Source organism: Aspergillus pseudodeflectus (genome assembly GCF_044049435.1).
Source record: "Aspergillus pseudodeflectus strain CBS 756.74 chromosome Unknown BJX68scaffold_28, whole genome shotgun sequence".
Classification (NCBI taxonomy): Eukaryota; Fungi; Ascomycota; class Eurotiomycetes; order Eurotiales; family Aspergillaceae; genus Aspergillus; species Aspergillus pseudodeflectus.
In genome coordinates, this window is record NW_027263804.1 from 243,862 (window position 1) to 271,085 (window position 27,224).

The window sequence follows — 27,224 nt, forward strand, 5'->3', positions numbered from 1 at the left end:
GCCTACAGTCACTGTTTAGTCGTAGCCTTCTGAGCTTCCCTAGATTGAGATGCTGAAACTATGTGACAGTGTTATACAGTGGGAACTACAGAACGTCAAGTGAGTTGAAGTTCGCAGAGGATTCAAATCAAGTTGTTTGAACCTTTCTGTATACTGCATCTCACACCATGTCTTTAACAATCGATTTAGATTAAATATCTGGTGTTCTTAGCGATGTAATTCGGGCAATTTTAGGTCTAGGTGTGAAAAGATAGTCCACCACCTCTTTCTCATCCTTCACTCACCTGGACCTTTTCCTAGGTTGAGGTATATATTTCGCGGGTCGGTGCCCGCTGAGAGGCAAATCCACCAACATGCATAGACAACCTACAATTTCAGGAGCACCACTGTATTTTTTTTCTCCCCTGACTTCCAGAAGTAGGACAAAACTTTCATTTGAACCACGCAGACCTCGAATTGTCGAGCCCAGTATATTATCACGTGCATGCGGCGCGAAGCTGTTGATAGTCATGTGACCATTAGTCATGCTAATGATTAGTCCTGACTTCATCCTTTTTCGTGCAGCCTCTGCTCAGCCCAAGACACCAGCTTCTCGCCCTGAACCATCGCCGTGGCGCCATTCTTACGGCCTTTGATCCGGATGTAGCGGCTGCTATTGCTTTAACCAGAGATTGCCCGCTCTCTATCGCATCTTTAGCCCCTCGCACTCGCCAACATGTCTGACGGTAGGACCTCAAATCGTAAATTATCGCGACATCCACTAACACCTCCTGAAGCGGATTTCGATGCTGTTCGGAAGCTCCAGGCTGAGCGCAACGCGGCAGCCGCTGCGAAAAAAGGTTCTAGGACCTTTGATCCGTCTAGCCAGCGCACTGACAACTCGACCAAGGCCTCCCTGACCGAATCATTCGATACAACTCTTTACGATCGTGATGGAGCCGACAAATACGCGGGCTATAGTACCTCCATCGCTGTCGACGATGGCGACGAGGATATGGAGGATGCGGATGGCAGCCATCGCTTAGTTGGACAGTATACCGCGACGCGAAGCCAGATCGATGAGTTTGCCCGAGGAAATGGCGTCGAAGAGGAGGACATTCTGCTAGGACGGGAGAAAGCAGCTAGGATCTCTGATCGAGAGACGGACTATCAGAAGCGACGCTTCAACCGCGGACCGTTGACGCCCACCCGGGCCGACCCCTTTGCTGCGAACACCCATGCCAACGTTGAAGGAGATGGCCAGACTTACCGTGAAGTTATGGCTCTTCGTGAGCTTGAAAAAGAAGAAGAGCGTGTTCAGAAGCTGATCGCAGAGAAACAGGAGCATGGTGAGAACGGCGTTGCGGAACACGAGCCCACCCTGAGCCTGGACGATAAGGAGAACGCGGAGGCCGGCTCGACTGTGTCCGTTGTCACCGGTCGCAAACGCAAACAACGCTGGGATGTGGCTCCCGAGGCCGATGAGGCTGCTGCCACCCCCGCTTCTGATGATGCGAAGGCAAAAAAGTCGCGTTGGGACCAAACCCCGGCTCCTGGTGCGGCTGATGAAGCCCCAAAGCGCCGATCACGATGGGACCAGGCGCCGGCGATCTCAGCGGCAACGCCCGTCGGTGGTAGTGCGGGCCTCGCGACTCCCATGCATCCTTCTCAAGTAGGTGTACCTACAATTCCAACCAGTTTTGGAACTGATATCTCCGGCCGCAATGCTCCTTTGTCAGACGAGGAGCTCGACATGATGCTGCCGTCAGAGGGCTACAAGATTTTGGAGCCGCCTCCAGGCTACGCCCCTATCCGGGCACCGGCGAGGAAGCTCATGGCAACTCCAGCACCTGCTGCTAGCTCGACGGGTCTTGGTGGGTTCATGATGCAGGAGCCTGAGAGCGCACGATCCCTTGGCAAGCAGCTCCCCACTGAAATCCCCGGAGTGGGCGACTTGCAGTTCTTCAAGCCAGAGGATATGGCGTACTTTGGGAAGTTGATGGAAGCTGGTGACGAATCAAGCATGTCAGTGGACGAGCTGAAAGAGCGGAAGATTATGCGATTGCTGCTCAAAGTCAAGAACGGCACACCTCCGATGAGAAAGACTGCTTTGCGTCAACTCACCGACAACGCCCGCCAGTTTGGAGCTGGTCCGCTGTTCAACCAGATTCTCCCGCTGCTCATGGAGAAGTCCCTTGAGGACCAGGAGCGCCACTTGCTGGTCAAGGTCATCGATCGCGTCCTTTACAAGCTAGACGACCTTGTCCGACCATACGTCCATAAGATCTTGGTTGTTATTGAGCCGTTGCTTATTGATCAAGACTACTACGCCCGTGTCGAGGGTCGCGAAATCATCTCCAACCTGGCCAAGGCCGCTGGTCTCGCAACCATGATTAGTACTATGCGTCCGGATATCGACCATGTTGACGAATATGTACGAAACACCACCGCTCGAGCATTTGCCGTTGTCGCATCTGCTCTCGGCATCCCCGCCCTCCTTCCCTTCCTCCGCGCTGTGTGCCGCAGCAAAAAGTCATGGCAAGCTAGACACACTGGTGTCAAGATCGTGCAGCAGATTCCCATCCTTATGGGCTGTGCCATTCTTCCTCATCTGAAAGGCCTTGTTGATTGCATCGCCGATAACCTCAGTGATGAACAGGCCAAGGTTCGAACCGTTACTGCGCTGGCTGTCGGTGCGCTTGCCGAGGCGGCCAATCCATATGGTATCGAGAGTTTCGATGAGATTCTCAACCCTCTGTGGACTGGTGCTCGGAAGCAGCGAGGTAAAGGTCTGGCTGCTTTCCTCAAGGCCGTTGGTTACATTATTCCTCTGATGGACGAGGAGTATGCAAACTACTATACCGGTCAGATTATGGAAATTCTTCTCCGAGAATTCTCGTCCCCTGACGAGGAAATGAAGAAGGTCGTCCTAAAGGTGGTATCGCAATGCGCCAGCACCGATGGTGTGACGGCCAGCTACCTGAAGGAACATGTTTTGACCGATTTCTTCAAGAGTTTCTGGGTTAGACGTATGGCACTTGACCGGAGGAACTACCGCCAAGTAGTCGACACCACGGTCGACCTAGGACAGAAGGTGGGCGCAGGTGAAATCCTGGAGCGGACCATCAACAACTTGAAAGACGAGAGCGAGCCGTACCGAAAGATGACCGTGGAAACAGTGGAGAAGACCATTGCTTCTCTCGGAGCTGCTGACATCTCCGAGAGACTGGAGGAACGACTTATCGATGGTGTTCTGTATGCTTTCCAGGAGCAGAGCATCGAAGATATTGTTATCCTGAACGGTTTCGGCACGGTAGTGAACGCCCTTGGTACGCGATGCAAGCCCTACCTTCCTCAGATCGTCAGTACCATTCTTTGGAGGTTGAACAACAAGTCGGCCACTGTCCGTCAACAAGCAGCAGATCTCATTTCGCGAATTGCTCTGGTCATGAAACAATGCGGAGAGGATGCTCTGATGGGCAAGCTAGGTATTGTGCTCTACGAATACCTCGGTGAAGAATACCCAGAGGTGCTTGGTTCTATCCTTGGAGCTCTTCGCTCCATCGTTACCGTCGTTGGTATCAATCAGATGCAGCCGCCCATTCGCGACTTGCTCCCCCGCCTCACCCCCATTCTACGAAACCGTCACGAGAAGGTCCAAGAAAACACCATCGATCTCGTCGGTCGTATCGCCGACCGTGGACCAGAGTCTGTCAACGCTCGCGAGTGGATGCGTATTTGCTTCGAACTGTTGGACATGCTCAAGGCGCACAAGAAGGGTATCCGTCGTGCCGCAAACAACACATTCGGGTTCATCGCCAAGGCAATTGGTCCTCAGGATGTGCTGGCCACGCTGCTCAACAATCTTCGCGTGCAGGAGCGTCAGTCGCGTGTTTGTACCGCAGTCGCCATCGGTATCGTCGCCGAAACTTGCGCGCCATTCACCGTCCTCCCTGCTCTGATGAACGAATACCGCGTGCCCGAACTGAATGTGCAGAACGGTGTCTTGAAGGCCATGACCTTCCTCTTCGAGTACATTGGAGAGATGGCCAAGGACTACGTCTACGCTGTTACTCCTTTGCTCGAGGACGCTCTCATCGACCGCGACCAAGTGCATCGCCAGACAGCCGCGACGGTCGTCAAACACATTGCCCTAGGTGTCGTTGGTCTCGGATGCGAAGACGCCATGGTCCACCTCCTCAACCTCGTCTTCCCCAACATCTTTGAGACCAGTCCCCACGTCATTGACCGAGTCATTGAAGCCATCGACGCCATCCGCATGGCGGTCGGCACAGGAACAGTGATGAACTACGTCTGGGCAGGCCTCTTCCACTCGGCTCGTAAGGTCCGCACACCCTACTGGCGACTGTACAACGACGCATATGTGCAGAGCGCAGACGCGATTGTTCCTTACTACCCGGAATTGGAGGACGATGGACTCAAGAGGGACGAGTTGTTGATTATGATTTAAGGCATTCATGGCATTTCCACACAGTTCTGCTGAGCATTCCGCTCTCTTTTTATTCTCTTCTATATTCCTGTGTTTGTACAATTGACATCGGCGTGTTGTGTTTTCTTTTATGGCAGGCTCTGGCGTGTTTTTAAAGGCGTCTACTAGTATACTACCTAAACTATGAACTTTTCTGCAGAGTAAGATTCCAACCTCAAACCTCACCTTGTGTTTCCTCTGTAAGACACTGCCAAAGTCAGTTCAACGTCATCAGAGGATAACGAACCTGGTCGCCCTCGTCGGACCCTGTGACAAGTACGGGTATCCAATGCAGCAGCCGCTTTCATCATCAGCATTAGCATCAGCATCGTCATGCTTCCTTTTCTCTCAAGGAGTTATGGTCCCAGGTCAAGGTCAAGTCCCAGAGTTCACGCTCAGACATGCGACGTCATCACCCGCATCAACTTCCCAAAATAACAAGAAACCACGACCAAAATGAAGGGTTGTCGACGGGACGAGGACGGGACAGAAACCACGTCTCGCTCGCTTGAGGGCCATAATTAAAATAGAAATATTTGCCACAGGCTTTCGTACTCCCGATGTCGAATTGTCCAGTAGTTCGATAACTCGAGAGGCAGGAAGGGACGATTATGGGGTCTCGTATGGCGGAGTAGTTACGCACGCCCATGGGGCCGGAAAACGACATTCCAGGGAATCAAGATTCGATGTTGGATGGGTAAGGAGACATGTACTCCGTACGTTGTACGCAACTGCGAAGAGGGGCAGACTCGGGTTGAGAATTCTCGAGGGATTATTCTCATTGCGGCATCATCGTCAGCGGAGTGAGCCGACCTTGGTGGGTGCAGTGGGCTGCGCTAGAGACTGGCACGCCGCGCTGGGCGAGAAAAAGGCTGAAAAGCACAAACACTTTGGTATGCCAAGCATTCAGTGAGCAGGGGGGTAGACCAGGAGAGAGTTATGTGCCGCGTAAGCCTTTCTCCATCGGCCCCTGTCATGTGCGGGCTTGGCGGGGGGATGTGGGGATCTGTGTTGGAACCTGGGTTGTGGTTTTTGCGCTGCCAAAGGCGCACTGAGCACACCAGGGCATTCTTGGGCTGTGCTTGTGATTGCTTCCCGTTTCCTAGACTACTCGTGGCCCACGGAAGGTTAGGTTAGGTTGGAATGGTGGTGGGTGGCGGACGGGATTGTCAGGGTCTTATTGGGCTAGGGTCTCTCTGTCTTTTGAACGGGGGTTCCTTGAATTGCCGCGGATCGGATGGGAGAAGAGGAGGATTCCGGGACGCGGTATGTCCCGGAGACTTGAGTCTGTACTCTGCGCAAGCGATGTCGTTGGCTTACATGTGAGTTTCTTGCGCTGGAAGATGAGAACTTCTTTTCTCTGCTAAACAATTGCGGAAAGAGCAGAAGGCCCAGGAAACAGGAACTAGTGGGTGGTTAACTCCATTTCATCTGAACAAACTTCAACAAAGACCAAAGACCCAGGCTGGGCAGCCACCTGGGGCTTGAGGAGGGGACCCCTAGATTGTGACTTCTGTTAGCGGAAGCTTTTTTCCACGTTACCTTTCTCCGTCAGGATTAGGCGTTACGGCCCCTTTTCGCTCATTTTCCTGTTGGGGCGAGAAAGGCGTGTGAGGCTGACGGTCGAGTTGCTGCTTGGGTTAGGGGGCTTGCGTGTGGCTTCCTTTCTGGGTAATCCGGGGGGATTCGCTGTGGCCCTGGTGTCCCGCCCTACCAGTGCCACGAGCTGGGCACAACTCCCTGTTTTGCTTTTGCTTTTTTTTTTTTTTTTTTTTTAGGATGGGTTTTCTCGTTCACTCCGGCCTCTTCTCCTGAGACGCCATGTCCATGAGCACAGGCAGATGGCAAAAAAGTGATAACGACGAACAAATGCGAAGAGGGGGTGATAGGTCAGGTGGAGCTCGTGGCAGGCAGTGAACCCGGGATATAGCCCACAGGGACGGGTCACTCCCTTCTGGAACATCCAATCCTGGTCTTTGGTGAAGACATGTAGCCCTAGTTACTTCTGACGCGGCTGCAACTCCAATCGAGCCGGAAAGGCGTTCTATCTCGAACCATGGGACCTGGCAAGCATAAGTACCTGCCTAGCGTGGAATCGAATAGACAAACAAACAGCTCACCAAAAAGCAAGATTCAGTCGAGCTGCATCCCATTGGAAAGCCCAAGATATTTGGATGCAAGCCGCAAGACGCATCCTGCAATGCAATGTACTCCCTTCACAGTCACAGTCACACCTACATCTTGCATCATATCGGCTTCGTATGTGCTTAGCACAGACGCTTGAACACGACACCGTGTAGCGAATGGGGCGTCCCTGGACCTCAGCTTGAGAGAACTTGGGTCGAGCTGAGAGGATGGAATTCAGTTCCAGTCTTTCTGCTCGTTGAGGAGGGTCGCGTCGACCGTGCAGCCGGACAATGGCCCTCTTGAAGAAATGCTCCGCTCAAGACGAGGCCAAAGCTGTACACTGGTAGTGGACAAATCAGGATCAGGTACCGAAGTACAATCTTAATTGATAACTGCAGTGCCGCGCGTTACCCATCTTGCCAGGCATAGTATTAGCATTCATGTGGAAAGAATCCAGCGCAACGTCGAAGATGACCCAGTTCTTTTGTGACCCTGCGGGCCCGTTTAGATAAACTGCTTTGTACATGTTATCGACGCCTTCAGATGTTGTATCAAGTTTTGAGCTTATGAGAGACTTTTCGGAGTGTCTTGTTTCACGATCCCGGATGTACATTTTCTATAGGCTGAGAAAACCCGAGTCAATCCTTCGAGAAGATTGTCGAGATTGCCGTATTCAGAATGATCGCTGAGATTCAATTCCTCTTGGAGCTAGCAGCCGGCTGCAGGGTCCATCCACAGTATCTTGGTCCCTTCAAGCCCCATCGATAGACAGGGGAAAGGAGAGAGGGGCGTTGATATCAGTGGCTCGCGACATTGAGCTCTCAATTCTTGCATTGCATTGCGCGTACAAGCAAGTGCGCGAAACGCAAGCCCATTCTACTCGAGACATTCCGGGGAGGCTCATATAATCCACATAACCAATCATTGCGAGTGTCAGTTGTGGATGGATTCATCAGATTGAAGTGATGAAGCACGGTTGGAGGGCTGCCTCCAGAGTATGGAGTACTTTCTCTTGACATGCGGCAGAACGTTGCGGGATCCACTTTCCGCCCTGAGATAATACATTGAAGAGGCAGGAGTCAAAGCTCCAAGGACAAAGTCCTGAAGTTTCAACCTCTGACAGACTGTAACCTTGAGAGATCATTCCTGTGCAAGCGAAGCGTGCTGGATGAATCATGAACACCATCCTGATGAGTCGTTGCGACCAGATGACCTCCGACCTCCTGTCTCAGTATGTGTAGTTCAGGATACGGCTTGAAGCATGGTCTGAGAACCGTGCATCAGGTGATTGTAAGTGAAAGGCAGGGATGCCGATGCGAGGATGCCCCAACCCCTCTGAAGAATATGATGTAAAAAGGACGTTGTTTCCAAGAATAGAAAGTTGAGATGATAGTATTGGGGTTTCGGTAGGCTAACAGAGTTTCGGTGTTGTTAATTGCAGTCCTGTTATCTGGTGGCCGACCAACTCCGTGGGCGTTGTTGAGATTGGACGAATGCGGAGGCAGAGAGGGGATGTAGCGCGTTTCAGGTTGGTTTAGCTTCACACCCTGAGGATTGTGGCGGTTGGTGTGGGGTAGGATCTCACAGAAAGAGAACATCATTCGTCATTCTCCTTGCTGCGGGGAGCCGAGGGAAGCAGACGGGAAAAGGTACGCTCTTGAGTATGCACACTCCGTATTCCATCATGAGACAGAATGACTGTACGGAGGAGCTAGAGGTGTAGTCAGCGTCGCCACCCAGTGTGTTGTTTTAATGCGTCTAAATTCTCCCTTTGCAGCCAGAATTTCCCCTCACTGACGTGTCTCCCCAGGGAACCCTTGCTCTCGAAATATCAGCTAAATTAATGTCCTGAAGAGGGAAAGCGTGGCAGCAAAGCTTGGTCAAGATGGATGTGCACGCGTAAGCTGCTGTGGGGCAGTCTTTTGTTCGTCATAACAATTGGATGATTTCCTGCAGGCCAAGACCGGCTATCGACCATCTGCCGTGCCTGGGGAATGCCTTCCCTGAGCCCTCTCTTGGCGATTAGGTTCAAAATTGATTAGGCGGTGGATCTGCTGGCCTGGAGTAGCCTCGTTCAATTCCCATGGGTCTGAGGGGTGCAATCTCCGCTGATGAGCCCCGCTTTTCTGTGATGGTGGCTTCGGTGGCTTAAGGATAACGCCTTATCCATATTGACCACTGACGGTCATTGGTTGGAAGCTGGTCACTCGTCAGACTTCAGAAGGACCGAATTTTGGGAGGCAACAATTATCTATCGACCCCGACCGCACCATCGTACTCGTTGGCGCTACGCCGAAAAGCGAAAAAGAATGCTTGTGGAAAGCTCGGAGAGTCTTCAATACTTGACATCGACGGGGATGTTAAACCTGCGCTTAGATAAGCTCCATCCAGCGCAGTGGTTCGTAGGCACGCCAATCAACGACGATCTGCCGCGTGGGATCGACCATTTGCAGGTGACAGATGGGACGAGTTAATCATCTCGTTTCATCTTGGTCCCGAGTTACCTCAACATCAGGGCCAAACTGGTGTTATAGCCAAGTGTTCTGATAGCACTACAGAGTACTAGCGACCAGAGACATCGATATGGTGCGCATTATATGAAGACGCCTCTTCGGCGGTGATAAGCGAACGGGCTTGCTCCGAAGTCGATTCTGTGGCGGGCTATTTTGCAGAGTCTTCCGCTAAGGCAGGTGAAGCGCGAAAGTAGGGGCACAGAGGATTAGATAATCGCTGGCACAAGAAATGTCTCTTCTATGTCAAAAACTCAATTGTAGGACCTTCCAGGTGCGGAAGACTCGACAAGGGTTTCCAGCGATGGGACGCCTGACAAAATATAAAGGTCTCCTTCGTCTTGAGTCCTCACTCGAGCCTCGCCTGACCTGGGTTCTCGATGAAGTAGAAAACATTTACTCGAACGCCACGAGGATGGACCAAGGACCGTGGCTCACCTTCTCAAGTGCTGTAACAAGTCCCTTCCCTCGAAAATGGGAGACTTGAAAAGGAAACAGTGATGCTGCTGCACATGTCTTGATGTTGACTGTTGGGCAAATTAGCGGCCTTTTCACTTAGACTGTAAATTCGCTGCTTCGAGCGGTTGGCTCGTGAAAGAGGCGGGGCACCAGGCTAGGACATCCGTGGAACTGGATTGCCTGAAATGGTCGGCGCAGGAGATTTTAGGGAAAAAGCCAACAGAGTCCGGGGAGAGTGGAAGGATCATTGGCCAGAAGGCTCTGAGCGATTACGCGTTTAAGGGATGATGTGCCGTGTTGAGGACCCACTATTTTCCTAAAACTGCAGTGTACGAGCTGCCAGGATGGGCTTAGGCAGCATCCCTGTCCCTTGCAAAGACTTCCAGCGACCCCCAGGTCAATTAGGGTATAGCGGGGATGTGGGCTCAAATCAAGCCAACGAATGGGGCTCAAGAGTTGCTGGCAAGCGGTGAACTTCTTTGCAAGAATTCAAGAGTGGTGAGAAAAGGCGGGCTTGGATGCTCAAAAGCAACGTTAAAGCTAAAATCATGGTGACCATCTTGTTTTGTGAGGGTTCTGGTGAGCTTGTTTGAGCTGTGCCTCATTGGATGATAATCAGGCGTACTTCTTGACCACCGCTCATAAACCATCCAATAACTTCTGGGCTGGCATGCGGATGATGTCTTGATGCCCTTAAGGATGATAGAGGACCATTTTTCGTCAGCAATCTGAGAGCTAAGACATAGTCATGGAGGATCTTTGATGCCCAAAACCTGCAACGCTCATCCGGAACACATCGGATTGAGGTCGCCAAGTCTCCCGTCGCAGTTTCCAGTACATAACATTAGTTCATCCAATTGAAAGCATCATCAACTGTGATGCGTAGGAGTGTAGTGTGCCTGCCACCAAGTTACCAATTTTCTCTCAAGAATCGATATGGTTCTGTGCTTTTGGGAAAATTTGGTAAGGTCGGTATATTCCGCCGAGGCCACATCGTGTCCACCAAAGTAATCTCCTCGTCTCCATTCAAGTTCGGCGTTCGTTAAATCGATGTTGGACGAAGTCCAGATTCGAGCTGAAACATGGGCGATTAAAAAACGCGGCTCCATGACGGACATGAAGAACCTTCCTGTACTTCCTCTGTCAAGTCCGAAGCTTGCACATTGATATCAGCTATCGTTTGTTGACTGTCTTGAGCTGTCGGTACCTCCAAGTATTCGGCTGTGCCTGGAGTCATATGTCGCCCGAACCAAGACCATAACAACTTCTGATCCGACCTCCGAGACCATCAACGCCGTCAAAGCTCCATTCATTAGCCTTAAACTTCATTCAAGATTAATAAATGAAGGTGCTCGTGCACGGCTTGATAGAGTCGGAGACCCGCTTCCTCTTGCCGCACTCCACAACTCCCGTGCGCCAAAGGCCCAAAGGCCCAGCACGAAGAACTTCACCACCAAACTCTGCACCTGCTGTTTTAGGCATGTCGAATTCTTCTTCTGACCCGCAGTTAAGATTGAGGTGTTCTTCAGCCACACGACCATCGAAGTTTTCTCTACTCCGTAGTTCGTCTTCCAAGGAACTGGGTCGTGTCTCTTGTTCTTGAACCCGAACTTTCGTGTGCGCAAAAGAACCTCAAGTCCGATCGTCCTGAAGAATCGGATTGGAGAGATGGGGGCGAGTGGGCATGCCCGCTCTTTCCCCTGTCGCTCAGTCTCCATCTGCATGAACAGGCGGTTATCGGCGAATCATGGATGACTGATTCCCAGAATGAACGCGGGAGAGTTCCGATAAACTCGGCTAGGCTAAAGGTGTGATGAGTTGTGCCTATCAAATCAAGAGTCGCTGCGGGTGCCCAGTAGGCTTGTCGGTCATGGCGTTCTGGCAAGACGCCCCCGCCGGAGCGAAGCCAGCGAGCGCCAGCGAACGGAGCACAGAGGAAATCGTCCCCGGCGAATTTTGCACAAGCTTGAAGCATCACTGCGATCATGATGATCATGTCTATCCTCTTGGTGCTTAAGGTTCAGATCTCGATCTTGGATCTACTCCGGTAGGTTGACTGCGAACCCACGATATAAATGTTTACCCTGCCTTTCAGCGGTCGCATGGTCCTCCCACAAGTCTTGTCAACGCCTTTGTTACTGGGTGGTAAACACGGCACCAAGAGCGGATTCGCATTCCGACAACACGGGAGACATTGCTAGACGGCAAAATGGTTGAATTGTGCAATGGATGGGTTGCATACAGAGGGGATTCGTTGATGCCCTGCCGCTAGTGCAAGGATGTGGATTGAATCTGATGGCCGCTGACGTCGGTGGTGGTCCGGTGGAGGGAGACTCATATCGAGTCAAGATTAATCTCGAGAAGACGAAGAGGCTGCCCAGTGCTGATTGCTGAAGAAAACAATCAAGCCGCGGGGTAGTGTTGAAGACTTGCAGCGCCGGTACTGTAGACGGAGGGCGTGAGTGGGGACGAGGAAGCAGTGGCCTTCTTCAGCTTCCAGACGATGACGGACAGATCTCCCAAAGTTCGAGTCGATCCCGGATAATCCTCGATATCAACAAATCTTCTGCTCTTTCGCGGTCGGACAGGTGTGCAATCCTCACTCGCTGAGTTGCTGTCGCGTTAGTTTTCCAGTAGTGGCTATGATGTTATTGTGTTCTGCCACACAAGTTGGTGTTGGTGGGGGAAGACCATGACGCTATCAGCAGAACATATTAATATGTGAGGCTAAAGACTGGTCGCTGGATCTCTGCAGTAATGCGACTGGGGGAAACTTATCCCGGCCTCAATGTCGTCACTCTGCAGAGATAAATGGTTTCGACTGGCCATCTGGTTACAAATTAATCTGATCTTGTGCAGCACTATCTTTGCATCGTCTCGTCACTACAATGAATTTGGTGAGCAGACCGCTCCTCTTCCCATCGGCTTGAGCCGTCCGCCCCATTCTTCCTTTGGCCATCCAAAATGCCGATGACGACTGGCACACGAAGAGTAATAATAATAGTTAATATTATTGATGGTAATATTGAGGAGAGCCCTGCAAAGCAACCCAGCGGAGCAGTGATTGAGCGAGCGGGTTGAAAGGCCAAGTCAGTGCGCATCCTGCGGTTGTCTCTGATAGAAACTCATGCGATGATGGTGTCAAAATAATGATAGGAACTAGATTCAATAAGGACTTTGCAGGAGACGAACTATGTATCGATGTGACTGGAGAGAAAAGTGGCAAGCGCCCAGCCACTCCGTACTGGCACAAATAATCAAAGCCACCCCACGCAGTTTTGCAGACTCGGACATGGATGTATCATTGTGATCTCCCACTTCCCCGCTCCCTCAACTTCTTGAATAATATGCTTTGCTGAGGTTGAAAGTTGAAAGCTAAGGCGAACCCTGGTGGATGAGCTTTCGCCCAGGCCTCGGCGCTGTCGTCTTTTTCCTGACAAATACATACCACACCTGGCCATCCTCTGGCACGCTCCATCTGGAGACACGGCACAGACTGCACCAGGAGTGTCCACTACTGGCTCCTCTCTCTGCGCTTCCAACCACTCACTGCTAAGCATAACTTTATAGGTCCCTGACTCCCCAGAGCCAAACCTCAGGTCCTCCACTGGTGTCCACTGCCCGAGGCAAGTTGAGTCGACCGCACTGTTTCCCGAATATGGACTGAGCATTAAGAATGGGAAGACTCCAGACTCTCAGGCTATCGTTCCTCTGCTCAGCGCTGAGAAAATTGGGTTCTCCTATCTCGCGCGGCTGGAACAGGAAGGTTGTTATGAACGCTCAGGTTGTATCTGAAATTTGCTGGAGTCTCGTGTTTTGCCTCTGACCTATGCTGCGTTTGCCTTTTCCCTCTTTGTGCGAACCCACTGCCTGAGCCCGTTCCTCTCACCCCTGTCATCATCAACCACTCCCCTTGGCCCTGTGATAGAGGTTAATGTGCGCTATCCTCTGAGGAAAGAGAAATTGGGTTTGGCTCTTTGAACTTGGTCGAATTATTTGACGGCTATCCACTTTTCTTTGCTGACGGCCTGCAGTCAATACTCCATAGATTCGAAAGTGGTTGTGCTCTGACCAGACTGACATACATGTTCCAAGTCCGATCCCGGAGTTTCAGATGCTTTCCCTTGCCCCTGCTTGGTGTGGCTGTATTATTTGTGATTCTCCGAGATGGATGGATGGTTCTGTCACGGCTCTTTGTTTTCAGCATCATAATTGTTTTTTTCTAGTGGTCCCCTTTCTCGCTGATGCCTGGGATGTCCCAGCGGTGAGCACCTATCCCAACTCACCCCTGTTCCCCGTTCTTTCAACAGGAGTATCTCCTCTGCAATTCCGAGCCAGCGGTCTGGCTCAATCTCGATCAATCATCAAACTGTCGAAATCGAAAGCCGCAAATTAATACTCACGGGATGTGATCCGCCCTAAAGCTTCGTGCCAATTCTTGGTAGGGGAGGTGAAGAAATGAGGATTAAATAAAATAAAATAATCGTCGCAATTGGGAAAAAGAACAATTGAAAGCAGCCCCATCGGAACCTTGAGGGTCACCCGAGGAACTGGTTCTCATTTGGGGATTTCCCACTGGCCTCTCCTTTTCCACGCGCTAGTAGTGCATTTTCGAAAAAATTTGCCCTTGTTTTCTGAATTATTTATTTTTTCTCAATCAACACTGGCGCCGTTTCGAAGCCTAAGCGGCCCAAAGTAACGATCTGCAACCGTCCCCCGACGGGACGTCGTCAGTGGCACTAGTCCATCACAACGCCAGGGCTTTCCTTCGTCCCTGCGGCCATCATCCTCATGCTGCGAGCCTGTATTTGTTCATAAGCTTCGTCGATCCCCTTCCCCAGACTGTCTTTCATTTCCTCCCTGCCTGTCGGGTTCTCAACTTTGTCTCTTCCCCTTGAATAGATTGTCGCTCTTATTACTACTCCCGTCTCTCCCACAACCTGCTGCACCTGCGCGCATCTTCACAACCGTTGCGCGGATCTTCGCTCCCTCAAGATTGACTTCGCTGTGCCCTCGCCTCGATCGATCATCCCTTGACCTGTTCCTCTTCCTGATCTTCAGCTATCTCGGTCCATTCTGCCTGTGCTACTCCCCCTTCGTCTCGTGCGCGGCTTCTGTACCTAGCTCTCTCTGCTCGTGTCGGCTGTACCTGCGTGACAACCGATCTTTTACTATATCTCGATCTTGACTCCAGCCGTAGTGGTTGTGAGCGAAACAAACCTGCGAAAGCCACAGTCTTCAGACAACAATCATTCTCAATGACGATGGTCATTGAAAACCAGAACCGCCAGTACGGCGGGATGGGGTTTGACAGTGTGTACCAGCATAGTGTTCCGCACCACAGTCAACCACCACAATTCACAGACCCTTGGGCTGCTGCTCACACCACATCGTCTCACTCGACTCCCCCGGTCTACGCGACTTCGGTGGGCATCAAGCAAGACGAAGGCAGCCGACCCTCTCACATCTCCATGCCATACTCCATGTCGGTTTCCGCTCCATCAATGGTTGCAGGAAGCAACTATTCCACGGCCGGCACATCTACGAGCTATCCCGCCCCCGACATGATGGGACTCGCTCATGACATTCCTCGCACATCTTTCGAACAAACGCCTGCATACACCACAGCTCCGTCAATGAGCAGTTTCGCACCAGGGAGCTATGCACCAATCAGCTACGCCTCTCCTGTTCACCAGGACAGCCGCAGAATGTCCCATGCGTAAGACTCACCCTCACTATTCCCGCTCAATCGTACCGATGAAGGATCCTAGGCTAACCCGCTTCATGTTTCAGTGATGCTGCCCGTGTTGCTCCATCGCAACCCACATCCGGCCCGACATTCGGCGATGCGCTTGACGCGAGTCGCGGAATGGTGGCGCTCAGCCAGGATTTGACCCCCCGGAATGTGTATGGCCCTCGGGGTTCTCGAGGCTCAGGAGATTCCTACGGGTTCCCCTTGGCCCATTCCGCTGGCTCATCGATCTCATCTGCAGGCTCATATCCATACTACAGCGCTTCCGTGGCGTCCGTTGAGTCATCGGTCACCGACTACAGCTCCACGACTTCAGAGTCTTACGAGAATGGTCATCTGTCACGAACACTCCCACGCCCGTCGAATTTGTTGGCCGGTAGTGCTCCCCCGGGGCCCCAATCAATGATGAGCCAATTTAGCTCAAAGATGCCGTCCAACACCCAAAAGAAGCACAAGTGCAAGGTGTGTGACAAGCGGTTTACCCGGCCCTCGTCTCTACAGACCCATATGTACAGTCACACTGGCGAGAAGCGTAAGTACTTGAAAGAGAAACCACCGCACCTGCCGTTCTGTGATACTAATGTCTTGAATTACAGCATTCGCATGTGACGTGGAAGGTTGTGGCCGACACTTTTCGGTCGTCTCAAACCTGCGCCGACACAAGAAGGTCCACAAGGGCGGAAAGGAGACTGGCTCGGGCGATGACGAAGAGTAACGTCTTCAATCCCCCTAGCTTTCTGCTCGGTGCATCTCTGCTGGCCCTTCCCCTGGACTGATGGTGTGTGTGTGCGATTCGGCTCTCGGAATCTCCACGCATATCACACAGTGGCACCTTACTTTCTTCCCGATTGGATTTTATCCATTGTACAACAGCTTAAATCCTCCTTCCGCTACTTTTCTTATTCTCTCTGTCTCCGCCACGTTGGCAGAGGATTGATACCCAGATTACTTGTTTATTTTCGACGCTCTCGACTTGTTTCTCATGATGAGGCATGGCTTCGAGGCCTGGATGGATACCCTTCAATGACGCTTTTCGATTTTCACCAAAGTTATGACCATAGAGGTATCGGCTGTTTTCCGGTTGAGGTCCCGTTTTATTTCATTTCTCTCGCTAGACTAGGGCGTTTGGTTTTGTTCGGTCGTGGGAGGCTCGGATCTTTACTCATTCTCGCCTATTCTGATACCAATGGGTTGCGACACTCACGTTTGACTATGTTCATGCGTTTCCGTGACATGGTTTTCTTTTCGATCGTTCAGGCGCCCGGTTCATCACCGCAGCGGACAATCATCTGCGATGATTCTTTTCTTTTCAACAATAACAAGGACTCTACCATTCTCCTGTGGAATCTTGCTCAGGGTCCTTTGCGAATTTCTGGTGGACGCTTTTAGATCTCCTTGTGGAGGTGTACACGCGACCGCGACCAGGATTGAGTTTGTACCTGAGAATAAAATCTGGGAACACAGCGAGCTCTTGCTCTTGCTGGAGTTCCGCTGGGAGATGGACACGATTTGTGTCACCTACTGTCGCTACGACTACGATATTGTCTAATCTAGATCTGCAAAAGGCATATTAATATATGGACATGATCTGAGTCGCATGTACTCCTGTGTATAGTGCTTGCTCGGTCTGTCTGACTTGTACATAGATGCCCAGAATACATATCTGCCTTGAAGATCTACCGCATTCGAATACTCACTTTCTACCCACTCACTTTCGTAGCTCCAACTTCCCGGCCGTTTCCCGTGTGCGACGCTGACGCCTTCATTTAGCGACCACTCCGTGATGCGATACGTAGCTGCCTCTCGGCGAGACTTCTCAATTTCGAAAGATTAGAGAAGTCGGAATATCCATTGGGTCTGGCTCGAAGAGGGCCCAAGTCGCGACTATTGTGTTGCGCGTTTCTTCGACGATTCATTTTCTCTCCGCCTTTGTCTTTGAAAAGGCCCCGCAAAAAAAAGAACACCACCACATCCTCTGCTCCAATAATCCTTTCCGTGCTTTTTCCGCTCCCAACATCATCGAGATGGAAACGTTATGATAGCGCCTGAACCTTGCCACTGAATTGGCCCAATCATGACTGACGACCAAAGACCTCTCAAGCGCGTTCGGCAAGCCTGTGAACCATGCCGGTTAGTGATGCCTAAGCTCCTCTCTGTCGCGTCGATCATGCGGCTCATGAACCACATAGGCGGAAAAAGTCGCGGTGTCCCGGAGAGAAGCCTGTATGCTCTTTTTGTGAACGTCTGGGCCAGCAATGCGTCTACGCTCAGCCGGAGGCCGAAATGCCGGCTGCTGATATTGTATGGCTCCCGCCTGACCGAGATGAGCTGCTTGTGTTGATGTGTTCCACCAGGCTAAACGGCTATCAAGCGTCGAAGACAAGCTAGAGGAGCTCACTCGGAGCCTGAGGTACTACGAGCCACCAGAACGATGAGTTTCATAAGGGCCTCGAGACTAATTCTAATGGAAAATCAGACCCCATTCGACACCGGAAGTCAGGCGTCCACCACTCGTGCAGCCCAACCTGCAGCAGAATGACCTGTCGACAGTTGCTCACCTCTTTCTTACCTGCTGCAACTACCAGCCTCTGCCGCTGTTTTACCCCGATGGCTTCGTAGAGTCCCTCGAGGGTCGCGATCCGGAGTTAATTTTGGCAATCCATGCCATCAGCCTTCGCTTCGGGCGCAGCCCGGCTGGCAGTGACCTTCGCCCTTATATCGGGGATTGCGCTCGTAGAGCGCGCACTCTTGTAATGGAGCGCGTGGGCCGCGGGTCTGTGGAGCTTTCATCACTTCAAACCCTTTGTCTTCTGGCCATGTTTGATTTCACCGGTACCGATTCTGCGTTCGCGTTTTTGCTTCATGGTTGGTACTGACATATCGAAGCTGGTGATACCGTACAGGCCGGGCTGCATCTCAATATGGCGGCATACCTAGCCCAGAGCATCAATACGAACGGGGAAACTCTAGGAGCGTTACATGCCGATCTGGACGAGAAGCGGAGATGCCTTTGGAGTATCTATCTTCTTCAAAGCCTTCAGGGGGACGGTCTGCAGAGTGCTCGACTCATCTCTGGCGTGCGAACACTCTTCGATACTGGCTCGGGATTCTCACGGACCTATGACCTGACTTCAATGCCGGACAGCATTCCGAATTGCTCGAGGGAGGAGCTTGATCTTGTTTCTTATGCAGTGCAGGTTGGCGAAGTCTGGTCTATGGCAATGGCATACGCTGCTAGCCGAGTTGAGCCAGACGCACCGGCGCCGTGGTCTCCACGGTCCGACTATTCCATTGTTACGTACCGGCATATGGAGTTTGACAGCCGGGTGCCACTCAAATACCGATATGATGCCAACAAATTCCACGAGCACCGTCTTCAAGAGCTCAATCAGCGGCGAGAGTTCTGGGGCCCGTGGCTGTTCACTCAGTTCCTCTACTTGGCCATTCCGTGCCTCTTGAACCATCCGTTTCTGCTCTCGAGACGGCTTCGCGGTTTCCGACACACCATGCCGCAGTCGTTCATCCGCCAGTCGTTCGAGACCATTACCAACAACGCCGCATGGATCCTCCACCTGATTGACCTGATCGAACACAAGGGCTTCGAGATCTGTGACCCAACGCTTGCGCACTGTGTCCTCATCATCGCCACAATCCATCTCCAACATAGTTTTGTCGAAGACGCTAGTTTTCGGGAGAAAGCGCGGAGAGGCTTCACCAAGTGTGTTCGGTTTCTCCATCCATTGGCACAGCGATGGCCACACGTCCAGAATATGGTATGGGCTGATAACTGCGTTAAGCGCCGTATAGAAAGGCAGACTAGGCTAACATTCCTTATTTAAGATCGACCGACTAACCCGACTCCGAGAGAACGTCTCCGCTGGTGACCCCCAAGCCTCCCACTCTCGGCAAGCTTGGACAACCAACGCCCAGCTCCTATGGGAGCTCCTGGTGTACGACCGTGCAAGTCGGTCTCCTCTGCCGAGCTCAATCCTGGGCGCGACGCTTTCCGACTCCTCAGGACGACCGACCGCGCGCATGACACCTGACCCGAATTTCCCTCTAGTGGGCTCCGCAGGTATTACAGGCCACAAGACGGTTGCGAAAGAAATATACACACATCCACCAGAGACCGTGACAACACCGCCCGCAGTAGAAGCAGAAGCGCCGGCAGCGGCTGTGTCTTCGATAGATCTGGATCCCTTTGGGATGATTTCGGACCCAACACTGGAAGGAATCACGGACCACATGTTTCTGGAGCCAGAGAGTTACGGCCGAGCGATTGAAGATTGGTGGGAAAGCGACGCTCTACTATAGTGGCTTTGTAGTTCCTTTACCGGAGAGCTCTTCGCCATTCGTTTCCCTTGCAAAGCCTCTTCCTTTGGGCTAAAGTCTTCCGATACGATTAATCAACCAACAAAAGGACAAAAGGGAGCTCCTAACAACAAGCGTTCAACGTGGCAAGGCGCAGTCTAATCCACCTGGTGTTGGAGAAATTCCCCGTTGTTGGTTCCGTTGGCGCGATCCCGGCGGCAAGATCTGTCTTGGAGAACTCTAGGTGTCTGCCTCGTTGCCGAAAATAGACTCACCGGCGAATTTATCCCTGCTGGCGAACGTGAAGAATTGAGACTAGAACCGCTTTCGCGCTCGCTTCATTTCGTCTTCAGAATCCATCAAACTACATGAGGTAAGGAGCGCGCGATGCTAGCCTCCAGCACTGCCGTGTGCGGTGTCTCTGGTGTGCAACCGAGATCAAACCAACAAGGTTTGAGATAAGCGCCGTCGATATTGCAGTTGCAGTTGAAGGAGCACTAGGATATGTTGGGTCGATGTTGGATGGCTTATTCCCCACAATGGGTCCGAATTCCAGCAAACATCGTTCAAAGAGCTCATTCTTTATAAAAGGGTCGTTGGCCATCTTGGTGAGTTCTGGATAACAACAGGGACAAACTACAGCTACAGTCAACTATCCCCCCCGGACACCTTCTATTCTTTCCCCTGAACTGCTCCAGCATCTGTACTTCACCATGGCTTGGGCAACAGTAACGCTCCCAATCGTCGCCCTCTGTCTCTGCATCAGGACCGCCCACGCCAGAAACCACTTCTCCTCAGGCTCCATCTATGGCTCAATCTTGACAAACCTCTTCACAAACCTTGATCTCATCAGCTGCCCCCTTGACGGAACGAGTCTACCACAATTCACACTCCCAGAACCCTCCGAAGGACTGTCTCTGCAATACCTGACTCTGGGCCGGGGTACGCAAAACTACACCTGCGCAACAAATACAAACACCTCAACCCCCGAAGCCACAGGTGCAACCGCCACGCTCTTTGACGTCTCCTGCCTTGCAGCTCTCGATGTCGACACAGACTCCGACGGTTCCGAGTCTCAGGGCCAGTCCCTCCTCGACCTCCTGCCGGACGTGCTACGATCCGTCCCACTGGGCAGCGCAGACTTCCTCACCAGCCTCATCACCCACTTCACTGGCCAGAATCTCGTCATCGGCACACATTATTTCACCAAGGACGGAGTGCCATTCTTCGACTTCCGTGGTTCGTCCTCGGACAACTCGAGGTCGACCGCTGATTCCTGGATCGCTGCAGCAAAGGATGATGAGATGGATGCCCCGGCGAAGCCTGGGTACGGCCTTACCGGAGATGTGGCGTGGTTGAAGCTGATGCGGGTTGAGGGTGGAATTAGTGTAAGTTCTTCTTTGCTTCCCTTCATGCGTCAGATAGTGGTTCCGCAACGTACTGACGAAGCTTTAGGAGGTGTACCGACTCCATACGTCTGGAGGTGCAGCGCCTGCTACGTGCGAGGGTATGCCTGAGGTGTTTACGGTGGATTATACTTCGCAGTACTGGTTCTACGGATAAATTGGGGTTGGGTATGGGCGGCTTTTTGTTTGCGGTCGAGTCTTCTCTTCAAGTACATATTGCATTTATCTGTATATAGTCTTGGATTGCCTATAATTACCGGGTTACTTGGGTGGTTAGACTCGTTTGAAAGAAAATAACAGTGCGTTTTTAGTATCCGGGGCCGCTTTCCCCCCGCGGTGAAGAGGGCTAATTGAGAACTTGCTATATTCAACAATCACCTTGATCTCTTGATGCAGCGGAATCGTTCTCGCTCAGTTGTTTGACCTCCGCAGTTTCCCCAACCAGAGTGCCCACACTCTCATCAGGCAGCGGCTACGTCCACCGTCGATTCATTCTTTCTCGTCAACCTGTGCAACGAAGCGTCTGTCGTGGCTTAATATTCCAACCGCCCCCTGCCGCAGCGTCAAATATCATTGAGCGAAAGGCCGCTAGTGACTATGCAGCCACCAAAAGCGGGACGAATTCAGCCTTGCCAGCAATCTTTGGCTGCCTTTTCAACTCAGGCCTGCCGCTTCATAGCTCTCCTCCTCCGCCTCCTCGACATTCATTGGCAAAGTAGGACAATGACTGACCCGCTCTGCATTGCTGCTGGTGTAGCTGGCGTCCTTTCTCTTGGACTCGAGTTCTGCAAGGGGATCATCAACTACTGCGACGCATGGCGGGGTTCGGATACCGAGATCGCGAGCCTCACGCTCAAGGCTGGACAACTATCCCACACCCTGAGTCACTTGAGGAGAGTGTTAGGCGACGCTGAAGGTCTAGATCTGGCGCTCACAAATAATATCCGGGGAATTGCACTGTCAAACAGCGCGCAAATCACCAAGCTCCACGAACGGCTCGTTAAATGTGGCGTTGCTTCTGGTCAAGCGACTGGATTCTACGACAAGGTTCGCGATGTGGTGCGGAAAGCGAGATATCCGTTTGCAAGGGAGATGCTATTGCGCATGAAGGCTCTTTTGTCTGAGTTGCAGACGAACCTCCATACGGCTCTTCATGTGCGGTTGTCCTGAGAAAACTTTCCGTCAAAGGATGGTTGGCTTGACTGAAGCTTAAAGGGCTCAGATTAAGCAGTCCACGGCAGTTTCCAGACAACCAGTGATCATGGGCCATATGCAGTTGACAATGGTGACCAGAAGTGTTGGACCTTGTCAGAGCAATCGTGAAAGAGTCTGAGACGGGTCTCTACAGGTCCTTGGAACCGGAAAAGAGATCCTTAGCGGGCCAAGGAGACATCACTCGTGGCTTATACCTTGCTCTGTTTTGCCGCGAGTAATGGAAGTATTATTGAGACACAGCGCAAAACCCAGCTAGTGCATCGTTTATAGTGCCGGGCATCTGGGCTTGCTGGAATCTGGGAAAGTTCTGTTGAGCTGGCATTGTTGTCTTGATCCACGACTTGTTGCTCTTCGCAACTCCCATGAGATGGAGATACTGCTCCTCAAGGAACTTGCATCTGGGAGAGCACAGCTAGAAGCGGTCACGGAGAATGAGCTGGCACAACATTATCAAGCGGGACTGCACTTGAAAGGTAGTTTGCATGACATGGATCCTATCTTACGAGCTCAAGGCATTGACGTTTTTTTGCCATCGCGGCGCCTAGAACCATCTCCCAGTTTTTCACTCGGCTGGTCTGCGACCAGACCAGATGAAGACGCTTTACGAAGATGGATCCTGCAATGTGGATTCCTTTGATGAATATGGCGACACTCCACTCACGATATTTGATCACTCGCGTTGCGATCTCCAGCACTGTCTCGACCGGTCCCGGTGCCTACAAGGCATCGAATTACGCCCGTGGGTATCGAAAGAAAGTCAATTCTGGCTGCAAGCGCAAAGGCTCCTGTTCCTATTCCTCATACAAGAGACTGGGAGAACGCTGTATGCCGCCAAGAGTGTTATCCGGTTTCTCACATTCAGTGATTTCGTCCTTACCCATACATGCTGCCGGTTTGAGTGGCGGATCGTCGGTCCTGTTACTGACCAGTCGCGCGTTTATATTCACGAGTTTGACGCACAAGAAACAGAGAAAATCCACGATGAGGTGAGGGAATATCTTGAAGATTTTGAAGTTTTTCTCGAAGGGCTTCAGGTGGAGTATACGGAGCTTGGCCTTTCAGTGTCGGAGTATATAGAGAGGCATTGGTGCGCTCGGATGAAGGAGCATCTCTCTTTTCGTAGGGAGCCTGTGAACCCTGATTCGCTCTGTTGCCTTCTGGCGGAGAAAGGGTCAGATGAGACTGGAACGTAAACATTGAAGCCTGCAGGATGTTCTGGATTGAGATTGCTAAGGCAAAAGCTATCTAACGTATATGTTAAAGAAGTACTGATGTTGAATGGCGTCCATTCACTTTTATATCCTCTAACTCACATGCTTCTATTTGTTCCTGTCTACGCCCCTCTCCCTCTCTAACTAAGAGGAAGTAGTATCCTCGATGCCGCCCACACAAGATAAACTCGACTCGAGCCTTCATCAGTCGTGAAGATAGTGGTGTGGGCTTGACTTTAGACAACAATGGCCAATCAGTCTCGTGGCAAGGGAGAGAGAGATCAATCAGGCTTATACTGTGCAGAGAAGATGGTGCGACCGGGTCTTGATAAGAGCGTAGCTTCCTGTTGAGGAGAATGAAAACAATGTTAGGCAGGTACGACCCAGGAGTCGACGACCAGAATACGGAAGGTACGATGGATGGCATGGGTCGTTCCTTCCTGCAATGCTGCTGGATACGCGCCCATAGTATGGAAGGTGCGACCGACGTTGTTGATGCCGTACCTTCCTTAAGGGGAAAATAGGATGTATAGATGAGAAAGGAAAGTGCGACCTAGAGTTCTAAGGGCTCAGGTGCGCGAATGCGGAAGGTGCGATATGTGTGATCCAAGTTCAATGTCTCCCTGACATTTCCGAGCGTGAGTCCAGGTGTGGAAGATGCTGGTAAGAGTAGAACTAGCTGTTCGGACAAGCAAAACTCCATTGCAAGCTTGAATCCGTGCACATAACCTTGGATCGTGCAGAATATCTAGCCTGAGCCGAGGATACTCAATTTGAGTATGCGTGTGTTAGCAGCCCTTCGCAGGGGAATATGGAGCCTTCACTAGAGATTCAAGAACGAGACACCGGGAATCCTCACCCCTGCAGTCATGCTCGATGCGGCTCAAGAGAGTGAGAAAGGGTTGCCCTGGTTAACAGTCCATTACAAGGCTGGCAAGCGTCGCGACGGCCGCAATGGCAGAAATACCGCCCGCAATTCGGAATCGACATAGAGGGACGTATTGCGCTAGAGAGAAGACTGGGTTGCCCGACATTTACTCTTCTTCTCATCCCTTTCAATGAGACACTCAGCGGAGAGAGTAGACGGTCAGCCTAGCGTAGGCAATTGTATCAACGCCCGGCCTCAGGGCGAATGCCGCGAGGGAAGGAGCAGGCTCGTTACTTGTCAGTCCAAAGCCGACCAACGAGTACATGCATGACCCTCATAGGTAAGTGATCGGTGCATTATCCTTCCCTGCTCGTCCAAGACCGTGCCAATACTCCGTAGTCATGGAACATTCAACACGGCATGGATTATCACCTCGTAGCCCTCCAGTAATCACATGACAGCCACCATAGCCACGAGCCCACCTGACCTGTGGCAGTGCCTGTCCAATGACGTCGTTCTAGTCTCGCGTGGCTCGCCACAACCACAGAACGACTGCCACATCAGCGAAGCTTGCCGCCTCCTCAGCTGGAGCTGTCAACCCTGTCCACCGTCTCCTGCGCCGCCTCGGTGGCCCCGATAAGCTCAGATCATCGCGACTCGATATTGCCCGAGGCGCTTAAAACCTGCTTTCGTGGATTCCGAGAACCTGGATCGCCTGAAAGTGAGTTTTGGCGTCGTAGACGTGGCTCCATTGAGTCAGGGAGTGTAAATAGGCGCGATATTGGAGATTCGGGGGTACCGAGTTTCGACTGGAAATGTTGGTGTTGCACTGTTAGGGATGAATGTAGATGAGCATGTTGCCTGCATAGGCATCATCCAGCGCAAGAGTTTCCTGCTGTTTAGAAGACTCTAGGAGTCATGTTGTCAGGGGTCTCCACCTTTGTTGTTCGTAGATTACTACTCTGTAGATCCTGATGTACGTACGTTGTAACTCTTGATGGAAGCTTTAACGCGCCAGCCACATTCACGTGACTCTACACGTGACCTGAGTCTTGAACCACGCCGCGTGAAGGCGTTCAGGTCAGAGTCGACAGTGGTCCTTTGTCACTGTCTCATTCACCAAGGCTTTTCCGTTCCACATCCTCGAATCCATCGCATTATGCGCAATTCCTACTAAAGATATACACATCTCCACCTATCCTACGCACCCCCAAACCAAACGCTTTCCGTCATTCTCTAGCTCCATCTCCGCAACTCAAGCCGCTCCGAATCCGAAACACAAACTTGCGCAATTAACACCTCATATATTCGTCATGACTACCGACTACGCTAAGAAGACCAACGCCGAGCTGATTGAGATACTCAAGTCTCGCAGTCTCCCCCATACCGGCAAGAAAGCAGAGATGGTCGCCCGTTTGCAAGAGGATGATACGAAGAGCGCCTCTGCGCCCGCCGCCGCAGAGGACGTGATCGACTGGGAGGATGACGAGGTTGCTGCGGAGGGCGCTGCGTCTGCGAAACCCGCGGAAACTACAGCGCCTGTGGAGGAGAGCGCTTCCGCGGCCGAAGAAACAAAGGCAGAGGATGCTCCCGCTGCGGACGCCAGCCAGGAAGGATCAGAGGGAACGATCACCGGAACAACAGAGCCTGAAGCTCAGCCAGAGGAGAAACCGGCTCATAACTACTCAATTGGACTGTCTGTGACTGATCTGGAGGAGGAACTGAAGAAGCGCAAGGCCCGCGCCGAAAAGTTTGGTATCACCGAGGAAAGCAAGGCTGCTATTGATGATGCAGAGAAGAAGCTTGAGCGTGCCAAGCGCTTTGGAGCTGAGACTGTTTCTGAAACGACCGATGCTGCCGCCATTAGTCGACTTGACCAGGCTCTTCCGGAAAGATCGCGCAAGAGAGGTCGTGGTGAGAATGACCAGGGATCCCGAGGAGGAAAGAAGCGAAACTTTAACGGACGAAACAATCAGCGTCAACGCGGAAAGGGAGGAAATCGGAACCAGGGACAGAATCAAGGACCGGCCCAGGGACAAACCCAGAAGCGCAGCACAAATGGCGCCGCGAATGGGTGGAGTGAGAAGGAGAAAGCGGCCATGGAGGCGCGGAAGAAGCGCTTTGCCGCGTGATATCACAGTCGATCAACGGCACACATTCTCTTCGTTTTATTTTCTATCTCGATGTCTTATTTATTCTGCTATGTTGTCAATTGATTCGGCGTTATGGGACGAAATCTAAACATCATTTTTTAGTGGGCATTTGCTTCCTGGGTAGATAGAGATCATGGATGTATCGCAAGCTCGTAGATAGATCGATAGGCGATTTCCGATAGGGTCAGGTTAGTATCGATTTGTCCGCGGAACGGAATCAATGAATCACAGAATCGTTGCAGAGCTGATGGATGGATTCGAGCGATAGTCACTCCTGGCCGCCCCAAGGTTGGAGTCTGTAATCCTCCATAATGACCATGTGCCAGCCGCATCCCTTGTAGAAGCGTATAACTGGGCAGAGCGGGATGCTATCAGTAGCTTCAGCTCTATCGCATCTATCGCATTATCTCCAACGCTTTGGAGAAGCTCACGTCTTTCACTCGATCTCTCCCGTGTTGCTGGCCGTCATTCCGCCGACTGTGAGTCACGGGGCCGGGTGGCGGCCAGCACATTGACAACTCCAGCTGAACTGCGGCGCGGCAACCTTGGAAGCGGTTCCTGCAGCAAACCATCCCGATCGACGCTCTGGCTGCAGCTTCACCTCGCGACATTTCCAAGATGCTTTGCATGCTCTCCAGACTGCACGAGCTCGAAGAAAGCGAAGCAAGAACTCTAACCAACAGTTTCTTTACAGATCCAAATCTCCGATTGGGATTTAAGGCTACTCATTGGCTTTGTGGCTGA

General features: G+C 51.9%; 7 protein-coding genes across 7 annotated transcripts; all 7 read left to right on the forward strand.

Moving 5' to 3' along the window:
- Nucleotides 1-577: 577 nt before the first annotated feature.
- Nucleotides 578-4,631, forward strand: BJX68DRAFT_239497 (U2 snRNP complex subunit HSH155). Its single transcript, XM_071040552.1, has 4 exons — nt 578-1,444; nt 1,508-4,211; nt 4,242-4,384; nt 4,424-4,631. Exons 1-4 carry the CDS (start codon nt 716-718, stop codon nt 4,448-4,450), a joined length of 3,603 nt encoding a protein of 1,200 aa, XP_070897851.1. The 5' UTR covers nt 578-715; the 3' UTR covers nt 4,451-4,631.
- A 10,011-nt stretch (nt 4,632-14,642) lies between these two features.
- BJX68DRAFT_109238 (C2H2-type zinc finger protein) lies at nt 14,643-16,185 on the forward strand. Its single transcript, XM_071035886.1, has 3 exons — nt 14,643-15,283; nt 15,358-15,848; nt 15,913-16,185. The coding sequence occupies exons 1-3, from the start codon at nt 14,823-14,825 to the stop codon at nt 16,029-16,031; spliced, it is 1,071 nt and encodes a 356-aa protein (XP_070897852.1). The 5' UTR covers nt 14,643-14,822; the 3' UTR covers nt 16,032-16,185.
- An 837-nt stretch (nt 16,186-17,022) lies between these two features.
- Nucleotides 17,023-19,985, forward strand: BJX68DRAFT_109271 (uncharacterized protein). The gene is made up of 6 exons (XM_071035888.1): nt 17,023-17,446; nt 17,506-17,617; nt 17,671-17,726; nt 17,793-18,148; nt 18,203-19,089; nt 19,157-19,985. Exons 1-6 carry the CDS (start codon nt 17,391-17,393, stop codon nt 19,628-19,630), a joined length of 1,941 nt encoding a protein of 646 aa, XP_070897853.1. The 5' UTR covers nt 17,023-17,390; the 3' UTR covers nt 19,631-19,985.
- On the forward strand, nt 19,986-21,555 carry BJX68DRAFT_109242 (DUF3455 domain-containing protein). Its single transcript, XM_071035887.1, has 2 exons — nt 19,986-21,015; nt 21,083-21,555. The coding sequence occupies exons 1-2, from the start codon at nt 20,341-20,343 to the stop codon at nt 21,188-21,190; spliced, it is 783 nt and encodes a 260-aa protein (XP_070897854.1). The 5' UTR covers nt 19,986-20,340; the 3' UTR covers nt 21,191-21,555.
- Nucleotides 21,556-21,756: 201 nt separating this feature from the next.
- BJX68DRAFT_268068 (uncharacterized protein) lies at nt 21,757-22,203 on the forward strand (the record flags this gene model as incomplete). Its single annotated transcript, XM_071045984.1, has 1 exon — nt 21,757-22,203. One exon carries the CDS (start codon nt 21,757-21,759, stop codon nt 22,201-22,203), a length of 447 nt encoding a protein of 148 aa, XP_070897855.1.
- Nucleotides 22,204-22,945: 742 nt separating this feature from the next.
- BJX68DRAFT_239518 (uncharacterized protein) lies at nt 22,946-23,403 on the forward strand. The gene has a single exon (XM_071040553.1). The coding sequence runs from the start codon at nt 23,074-23,076 to the stop codon at nt 23,236-23,238; it is 165 nt and encodes a 54-aa protein (XP_070897856.1). The 5' UTR covers nt 22,946-23,073; the 3' UTR covers nt 23,239-23,403.
- Nucleotides 23,404-25,290: 1,887 nt separating this feature from the next.
- On the forward strand, nt 25,291-26,667 carry BJX68DRAFT_109322 (uncharacterized protein). The gene has a single exon (XM_071035889.1). It carries the CDS (start codon nt 25,641-25,643, stop codon nt 26,457-26,459), a length of 819 nt encoding a protein of 272 aa, XP_070897857.1. The 5' UTR covers nt 25,291-25,640; the 3' UTR covers nt 26,460-26,667.
- The last annotated feature ends 557 nt before the right edge of the window (nt 26,668-27,224 follow it).

Bases quoted from the DNA above. Each gene is read 5' to 3' on its own strand.
- BJX68DRAFT_239497 (XM_071040552.1), top strand. From the start codon at position 716: ATGTCTGACGGTAGGACCTCAAATCGTAAATTATCGCGACATCCACTA. The intron at 1,445-1,507 runs GTGGCTCCCGAG...AAGGCAAAAAAG, and splicing joins AACGCAAACAACGCTGGGAT to TCGCGTTGGGACCAAACCCC. The intron at 4,212-4,241 runs GTCCCCACGTCA...GAGTCATTGAAG, and splicing joins CCCCAACATCTTTGAGACCA to CCATCGACGCCATCCGCATG.
- BJX68DRAFT_109238 (XM_071035886.1), top strand. From the start codon at position 14,823: ATGACGATGGTCATTGAAAACCAGAACCGCCAGTACGGCGGGATGGGG. The intron at 15,284-15,357 runs GTAAGACTCACC...TTCATGTTTCAG, and splicing joins AGCCGCAGAATGTCCCATGC to TGATGCTGCCCGTGTTGCTC. The intron at 15,849-15,912 runs GTAAGTACTTGA...CTTGAATTACAG, and splicing joins CAGTCACACTGGCGAGAAGC to CATTCGCATGTGACGTGGAA.
- BJX68DRAFT_109271 (XM_071035888.1), top strand. From the start codon at position 17,391: ATGACTGACGACCAAAGACCTCTCAAGCGCGTTCGGCAAGCCTGTGAA. The intron at 17,727-17,792 runs GTACTACGAGCC...ATGGAAAATCAG, and splicing joins GAGCTCACTCGGAGCCTGAG to ACCCCATTCGACACCGGAAG. The intron at 18,149-18,202 runs GTACCGATTCTG...GACATATCGAAG, and splicing joins GGCCATGTTTGATTTCACCG to CTGGTGATACCGTACAGGCC.
- BJX68DRAFT_109242 (XM_071035887.1), top strand. From the start codon at position 20,341: ATGGCTTGGGCAACAGTAACGCTCCCAATCGTCGCCCTCTGTCTCTGC. The intron at 21,016-21,082 runs GTAAGTTCTTCT...ACGAAGCTTTAG, and splicing joins GGGTTGAGGGTGGAATTAGT to GAGGTGTACCGACTCCATAC.
- BJX68DRAFT_239518 (XM_071040553.1), top strand. From the start codon at position 23,074: ATGCCGCCAAGAGTGTTATCCGGTTTCTCACATTCAGTGATTTCGTCC.
- BJX68DRAFT_109322 (XM_071035889.1), top strand. From the start codon at position 25,641: ATGACTACCGACTACGCTAAGAAGACCAACGCCGAGCTGATTGAGATA.